Raw genomic sequence first — 9151 nt, forward strand, 5'->3', positions numbered from 1 at the left:
CTGGGATGGTTTAGCGTTTCCGGTCCCTGTTTATTGAACCTCTCATCTGTATTACATTTATGACTGCATGGCGGCAAAAAGCATTGCTGCTATATCCACACGCTTTTTGTCCTCATGCAAGGCCTGAGTTGTTGTGTCTCAAAAAGCGTGGCCTTCTCCTCCTGCGCCTGCTCCTGTTCCATCACGTGTGCTGCTGCTGCTGGGTTAGCGTTGCCGGTCCCTGTTTATGGAACCTCTTCTCTTTATTTCATTTATGACTGCATGGCGGTAAAAAGCATGCTATCCGCACGCTGCTTGTCCTCATGCAAGGCCTGGGTTGTTGTGTTTCAAAGCGTGGCCTTCTCCTCCTGCGCCTCCTCCTGTTCCATCACGTGTGCTGCTGCTGCTGGGTTAGCGTTGCCGGTCCCTGTTTATGGAACCTCTTCTCTTTATTTCATTTATGACTGCATGGCGGTAAAAAGCATGCTATCCGCACGCTTCTTGTCCTCATGCAAGGCCTGGGTTGTTGTGTCTCAAAGCGTGGCCTTCTCCTCCTGCGCCTCCTCCTGTTCCATCACGTGTGCTGCTGCTGCTGCTGGGTTAGCGTTACCGGTCCCTGTTTATGGAACCTCTTCTCTTTATTACATTTATGACTGCATGGCGGTAAAAAGCATGCTATCCGCACGCTTCTTGTCCTCATGCAAGGCCTGGGTTGTTGTGTCTCAAAGCGTGGCCTTCTCCTCCTGCGCCTCCTCCTGTTCCATCACGTGTGCTGCTGCTGCTGCTGGGTTAGCGTTACCGGTCCCTGTTTATGGAACCTCTTTTCTTTATTACATTTATGACTGCATGGCGGTAAAAAGCATGCTATCCGCATGCTTCTTGTCCTCATGTAAGGCCTGGGTTGTTGTGTCTCAAAGCGTGGCCTTCTCCTCCTGCGCCTCCTCCTGTTCCATCACATGTGCTGCTGCTGCTGCTGGGTTAGCGTTACCGGTCCCTGTTTATGGAACCTCTCATCTTTATTACATTTATGACTGCATGGCGGTAAAAAGCATGCTATCAGCACGCTTCTTGTCCTCATGCAAGGCCTGGGTTGTTGTGTCTCAAAGCGTGGCCTTCTCCTCCTGCGCCTCCTCCTGTTCCATCACGTGTGCTGCTGCTGCTGCTGGGTTAGCGTTACCGGTCCCTGTTTATGGAACCTCTTCTCTTTATTACATGTATGACTGCATGGCGGCAAAAAGCATGCTATCCGCACGCTTCTTGTCCTCATGCAAGGCCTGGGTTGTTGTGTCTCAAAGCGTGGCCTTCTCCTCCTGCGCCTCCTCCTGTTCCATCACGTGTGCTGCTGCTGCTGCTGGGTTAGCATTACCGGTCCCTGTTTATGGAACCTCTCATCTTTATTACATTTATGACTGCATGGCGGTAAAAAGCATGCTATCCGCACGCTTCTTGTCCTCATGCAAGGCCTGGGTTGTTGTGTCTCAAAGCATGGCCTTCTCCTCCTGCGCCTCCTCCTGTTCCATCACGTGTGCTGCTGCTGCTGCTGGGTTAGCGTTACCGGTCCCTGTTTATGGAACCTCTTCTCTTTATTACATTTATGACTGCATGGCGGTAAAAAGCATGTTACCTGTGCAAAGAAACATGACATTTTCCGCATTTAAAGACAGTTTTTCCTTTGAAACTTTACAATCAATTTTCTCAAAAACTATAAGCTCTTTTTCAAAAAAATTTTTCCTCTTGTACCCACTCCCAAGGTGCACATACCCTGCAAATTTGGGGTATGTAGCATGTAAGGAAGCTTTACAAAGCACGAAAGTTCGGGTCCCCATTGACTTCCATTATGTTCGGAGTTCGGCACGAACACCCGAACATCGCGGCGATGTTCGGCGAACGTTCTCGAACCCGAACATCTAGGTATTCGCCCAACACTAGGGTCATCACTTTCCCAGTAAAATCCTTTGATTGAAAACCTGATTGTTGAGGCTCTGAAAGGCCATTTCAAAGTACAAATGAAAGAACAATTTGAACTTAAAATAATCCATCATACTGATGAGCACAAATGTAGCATAATTGTAATTTTGGATTTTAATTCTCATTTACAATGTAAAATTGTGAAAAATCATTATTATTATTATTATTATTATTTTGTAAAGTAATCAGAAACTGTAATTTTGCAATTACATGTAATTTCTGAGTAATAATGTTTTCCTGATGTTAGTGGTTTATAGCAAAGGTCACACAAACAAAGATAGGATCGAGCAAGATGGACTCATGCAGCCTGAGACAGGGGCCAGACCCACGTCCCAATAAGAGACAGAGGCCCATATGCAATTAACTTTTTCTTCTGAGTTTTCTCCTAGGTGATTTTTTCAAACGTGTCCATAAAATGCTTTTTAAATCACCAGCAAGCAAATAAATACTCAAAATAATTTTCACAGTAATTTTCACCTACTATTTGGTACTTTTTCCATTGCAAAGTGCTAAAAAGTTAATTTAAACTGAAGATGAAAAAGTATCTCCCAGGAGAAAACTCAGGAGAAAAAGTGAATTACACATGGGCCCAGAGAGATGAAATGGTATAGTCTTGGAGCATATGTGGTTTGTTAAATAAAACCACTGAATCTCACAGATGAATAAAATCTGTCAGTAGTACATCACGGTTCCTGACACCTTCTCTCAGACGTCACTGACTGATTTTACCATAACAGAGATTTGAAGTAACTTGCTGTAATCCCAATATGAAGGAGTTTGATGTAATCCTGAAAGCCTGAGCGACACACCACTCAATGAACGATAATGGTGAGGACAAGCCAATGCAGCGGTACTGCCGCTTCCTGGTTACATGGATTCCGGTTTCCTCCCAGTGGTCCCGTGCGTTCCAATACCCGTTATCACCTCTTTGCACCAGGGTGCCGGCTGTCACTCCTGGCATCTAGATTACAAAAGGGGAACAATTGCTGTTTTTAAGAAAAAAAACTGTGCAGGGGGACACACTTACAATAAAATCCTCTTTTTTATTTGCATATAGTAAAGTGGGGTAGTTGCTCTCCCAATTCGAGTTTAGGCATTACCCTTCCTCAGGGGCTGCGGCTACCAACGAGAAGACAGAATATATAAAATAATCTCCCCCTACTCAACAGACTAAGCCTTAAAGCCGGTAGGGTATAATGGAAAATTCAATAAATGCTAAATTATGCAAAATCAACAATTGCTATTTAATAGCATTTATCATAGCTATATTATAGCTATTATAATATTTTATAGAAATTATTTATTTTGCATAATTTTGCATTCATATTTTCATTTATTGAATTTCTATACATTTCATCATACCCTACCGGCTGTATGGGTTAATCTGTTCAGTAGGAGGAGTTAATGACCTGGCATTACCCTGGTATGTATTTGTCTGGTGTTGGCTGACCAATGACCAAGTTTAAATGAAAGGAGAACAAAAACTGGCACTAAATGCGGCAGGGATGGATACCAGGTCACACTGGGCTTACCTGCAGCGTGCTCCCAAGCAGTGCAAAGTCCAAGTCAATCAAGGAAGAGAGAAGGGCACTGCTGCATAAAAATACCCTTTATTGTGACCGGGTCGACACACAGGTTACAGCAGTGGGGGGAGGAAAGTTGTCTGACAGCTGTTTCGCAAGGATTAACCTTGCTTCATCAGAGAGTCTCTGATGAAGCAAGGTTAATCCTTGCGAAACAGCTGTCAGACAACTTTCCTCCCCCCACTGCTGTAACCTGTGTGTCGACCCGGTCACAATAAAGGGTATTTTTATGCAGCAGTGCCCTTCTCTCTTCCTTGATTGACAATGACCAAGTTTGTTAGCTTTGCAGTGTTTGGCATTAATAATTTGCGTTGAAATTAAACAAATATGATTGGTTGTTTGTTGCTCCAACCCCTTTTCTGAATCTTAACCCCGGTCACCCCATGACCAACTGTACCAGGTTTGAGGCTTGTGCCATTAACAGTGCAAGAATGGCAACAATTAAATATTCCACTTGAAAATCAATAGGTTAATTTTGATTGGCTTTTGTAGGCTCCACCTACTTTTTTGAATATTAATTCCAGTCACCCAGTGCACCACAGTTCATACAGTGATTACCACTTTTTACAATCAACAGTCAGTGTGATCGCTGCAAAAAGTCCAGTCACTGGGTAATAAAGTTAAATTGTACTGCTGCACTCTCCAATCCTGTAATAAGAAGCAAACTCCACATAGGGCAATATTGTTCAAACTTTGTAGTACACTGTTCCAACTCCTCGATGCCACCAGTGTCTTGTGCTCCCCAGGTGTCAAACAAATATATATCCCTCGTCCCCTCTCACTAGATGCTCACCAGATTATAACCACCTCAGCTCTCAGGTGGGTCTTAAGCAGAACGTTATGGCCAACTTCACTTGCTTCTGTAGAGAAGAAAAAACTCCACATAGGGTAGTACAGTTCAAATAGCGAAACAATTCAAGTGCTGCAGACATCGTGCCTGTGTATCAACACCCATTAACCGTGCCACTCCAACTCATTGCATGCCACACTGCTCACCAGATGTAGCCCACCTCTATACAAGGGTGGAAACTGTGCTCTATATTGTATCCAATCAAATCCACGATCCTCAATAGCTTACAAAAGCCTCTTGCAAGGACTTTCCTTTATTCTCACTGTTAAAATTGCTCAATAAAAACATAAGCTATTGATTGTAATCCATGCCAAAAGTCTCACCAAAAATTATGGAGTTGACACAAAGTCAGAAATCCCATTATGCACAGCTCTGGGTGTCAGTGGGCTGTGGAGTGTCACAAACAGAGAAATGCGATAGTACTATCAGAATACAGTGAAATAATAATGCACTGGAGTGGTACTGTACATGCCACTTAATGTTGCAACAGCAATAGTGTCACACAGCTGTTGGTGTTAGTGGGCTGTGGAGTGTCACACGTAAAAAAACCCCACAGGGGACCAATGTGCTAGCCCTCAAAAGGGCTGCTTGGGGTGCTTTCACAGCAAGTGAGGAACAAGAACACAGGCCTATCTAATGCTTTCCCTACCTATCTGCAGCAAGTCTGACCCTGCTCTCACTAACAGTCAGCAGCCAGCAGACAATGAAACTGATATAGCCACTGCAACTGCTTTTTGATGGGGGGTCCAGGAGGAGGTGCTAGCTGACTGGCTGCCATGTGTCTGCTGACTGCCAGGTAAGGGATCAAAGTTTGGCTCGATGATGATGTATAAGGAGGCGGTCAAACATGCCATATGTTCGCAGTTCGCGGAGAACGCAAGCAGTGGAAATTTTATTCAGGCCATCTCTAAAAGTTGGTCAGCAACGTCTGTCAGAAGGTACTGTACTTTGCCATATTTTATTAATCTGTGAGATTCAAAGGCTTTATTTAACAAACCACAAATGCACCAAGATTATACCATTTAATCTGTTTAAAGACACTGGCCCACGCCAATGGGCATGGCCGCGGCGGCAGCCCCAGGACCGGGGCTGGCTACTGCAGGAAACTACGCACATATCTCCTGCTTGGGGGGCGGAGCTCCGCCCCACCTTCAGTCTCCGAGCAGCCGTCGCCGCTCAGGAGACTGTTAGACGGTGAAACCGCCATCTTTTGACTAAGTACAGCGCTGTGATCTGCAGCAGTGCTGTACTGTGGACAGCCGTGTGACACAGCTGTCTCCCTGGGGCACAAAGGAGCAATCGGCTCTCATAGGTAGAAGCCTATGACAGCTGATCCCCAAGATTGGCCAGCTGGGGCGAGGGAGGGGTTTTAGAAACAAAAAGTAAAAATAGAAAAATGTATTGATAAAAAAATAATGTAAATATTTGTAAAACAATAAATAAACACTGTGAGAACACAGGAAGCTCTGTTAGTGGGGAGAAAAGGGGGGGGGGAATCACTTGTGTGCTGAGTTGTGCAACCCTGCACCTATGCCTTAAAGCTGCAGTGGTCAATTAGGTAAAAAATGGCCTGGTCTTTAGGGGGGGGGGGGGGTTAACACTGCGGTTCTCAAGTGGTTAAGGAGGAGGGTGAGAACAAGATAATAAATCATTTTTCAAAGATTTTGTGTTTTTTTTTCGAGAAAATCAATTTTAAAAATGCAAAGTAAAAATGTTTTTTTAAAAACTACAGTCGTTTTTTTTTTTTTTTCCTTATTTCCACTGTTCTCCTTAACATACATAGCCATTTTGGTGACAATGGTCTCAATTCACTAAGATCATGCTGGTGATAATAAGGCAAGAAAAAAAACTTATCACCACATATCAATCGGTATGTTCAGAGTTAATTCACTAAAGAAGCTTGCCTTATTAAGGTGTAGAGATGCGTTTTCACAATGGGAGAGTTATCACTTCAGTCCTCAAGTTACCTCCTCTGTAGTTATTTTCCCATGCTGTTAATTAACTTCATTAATTTAACGTTAGAATTCTGTAGTTATATTAAGGATTGAAATGTTAAGTTTAGAGATCTCACCTTAACTTAAAGACAGAAGAGTTAACTTTAGGTTTGCCTGAGGTAAAATGTTTCCTGAATACTACATGCCTCATCACCATGGTAACAACTCTAGAAACAGCTCAGAAAGGTTATTAAAGACAGGAGATAAGCGTAGTGAATTGAGGCCATTATCAGGTATGGTGGCTTTGCTATTAACCGCTAAAGTCGGCACATAATTTTGTAAAAATGATGGGGTAATTACAGGAAATTATAAATTGATTACTCAAAATAAATGAAGTGTCCAAATTGTAATTACATATGGGCGTAATTGTGAAAATGTACTTGAAATTTCACATAACTGTAATTAGTAGATTATGATCACTAATCATTGATACATGCTTTTTAAGTCCCTATTTCATATCTTTATAGCTGGCCGAGCTTTGTGATAGTTTCTATGCCACATTTCTGAACACTAATGGAGGAGGAGGGGGTCTGCTGCTAAGTTTTGATGGAGAATTCTCCAATTTCTAGTCATTCTGCTGCTCTCTCTAACATGTCATTCTTGATTTTTTTTTTTTTTATCATTGCTTGCAGACAGTGAGAGTTGTATGAAATGTCCTGATGAAGAATGGCCAAATGAGAGAAAGGATCGGTGTCTTCCAAAACCTGAGGAATTTCTCTCTTATACCGATGACACAATTACTGCAGTATTTTCAGCTCTCTCCATTTACTGTTGTCTTCTGACCTCTTTCATATTTGGAATCTTTGTATATCACCGGGACACCCCCATTGTTAAAGCTAATAACAGAAACCTGAGCTATGTTCTCCTGGTCTCCATCATGATGAGCTTCCTCTGTGTCTTCTTCTTCCTTGGACCTCCAGTAGATGTAACCTGCAGGCTGCGTGTGACATCTTTTGGGATCATCTTCTCAGTTGCTGTGTCTTGTCTACTTGCCAAGACTTTCATGGTTTTCATTGCTTTTAAAGCCAGCAAACCTGGGAATTCCTGGAAGAAATGGATGGGATTCAAACTGCCCTACAGTATAATGCTTGTGTGTTCATCTGTACAAATCATAATCTGCGTCACCTGGGTGTCTATTTCTCCTCCCTTCCAAGAACGAGACACTCACTCTTATCAAGAAAAGATTGTCATTCAGTGTAATGAAGGGTCAGTTATCGGGTTCTACTCTGTGCTGGGATATATGGGGATTCTGGCAGCTGTTAGTTTCATTACTGCTTTCTTAGCCAGGTCATTACCGGACAGCTTTAATGAAGCCAAGTACATCACGTTCAGCATGCTGGTGTTCTGCAGTGTCTGGATTGCCATGATCCCGGCCTATCTGAGCACCAAAGGGAAATACATGGTGGCTGTGCAGGTTTTTGCTATTATGACATCTAGTGCCGGACTTCTTGGCTGTATATTCATTCCAAAATGTTACATAATTCTTGTGAAGCCTGACCAGAATACAAAAGCTCACTTGCTTGGAAGTAAACTGAAATGATAATCTTACCATATATGTATGTATAGGCAAAGAGAGTAGTCATTTCTGGTGTTTAGAAAAGTTTAAAAGTTTAACTTAGTATGTTCAAATATTATTTATGCTTCTGACTTATGTTTTCACAAATAAGCCTGCATATAAACCTTTATATAATATATTTAAACTAAAGCCGATGAGATTTGTGGAAAAATGATCAAACATTATATATATTATCTCACAAAAGTGAGTACCCTGCTCACATTCTCGTAAATATTTTACTGCATCTTTTTCATGGGACAACACTGAAGGTAAGACACTTTGATACAAATATATATCCAAAACAATCCAGCTAACATCCAAAATCCCCACAAAAACATCAGCTAAACTTGCCCTTCTGCATATAGGCTTAGAAGAGTTCCCTGTCTGCTCTCGAACAGGAATCTCTATACTGCTAAACACAGAAAGAACCCTAATTGCCTCTCATTGGGGTTTAGAAGACCCTCCATCCTTAATTCATCTTCAACAAAGTGTAGAATTTAACCTAACTATGGAAACCAAATTGAAACCTATTACTAACCCACCTGCTACATCCTATGGTATTCCAATAATTTGGCCATCCATTTGCTAAACGAATCTTAACAGAATAGCACTATCTACGAACTAGCTTCCGCTATAACGTGAACTAGCACGAAAATACAACCACTAGACTATGAAGCACATGAAAAGACTAGAAAATGGGACAAAGGTTGTGGTCGACCTAGGTCAATGTAGGTAAACTTAAACCATATAAAACTATCGTTATTGAGGAAAACAACTTTCTCCTTTTCTTTTCTCTCTTTCTTTCTCTTTCTTTTGCTTTTTCCTTGGTTTTCTGACAATCCCATAAGTTTTATATCTTTAACTCCTTAGACACACCAAGGTTCACCACACTATGGCTTGAGCTGAACAATCTACTCTGTGACTCTTCCAGTAGTGCCTACTACAAGTCACCCACAACACTCTCTTGGAAAAAACCTAGATCATTTCTATTGCATAGATCTTATTCCTACCTTGGTATGTGTCTAAAGGATAATACCTGATGTATTCCAAGATAATGTTAAATGTTGATTACTATGAATATAAGATAATACCTATCTACATATACACATAACTTTCTGTATGTTTAAAACTACAATAAAAATGTATTGTTAAAAAAAAGGACACTTTGATACAATGTAAAGTTAGTGTACAGCTTGTATAACAGAGTAAAATTTGCTGCCCC

General features: G+C 41.8%; 1 protein-coding gene across 1 annotated transcript in view; it reads left to right on the forward strand.

Moving 5' to 3' along the window:
* The window catches only part of LOC137548772 (vomeronasal type-2 receptor 26-like), a 32307-nt gene extending 24393 nt beyond the window's left edge, over positions 1-7914 (forward strand). Inside the window, exon 3 of the mRNA XM_068271170.1 lies at positions 7007-7914. Within this exon, the coding sequence (XP_068127271.1) occupies positions 7007-7914 (908 nt within the window). The remainder of the gene's footprint in view (positions 1-7006) is intronic.
* Positions 7915-9151: the final 1237 nt, after the last annotated feature.

Source organism: Hyperolius riggenbachi, chromosome 1, assembly GCF_040937935.1.
Source record: "Hyperolius riggenbachi isolate aHypRig1 chromosome 1, aHypRig1.pri, whole genome shotgun sequence".
Taxonomy (NCBI): Eukaryota; Metazoa; Chordata; class Amphibia; order Anura; family Hyperoliidae; genus Hyperolius; species Hyperolius riggenbachi.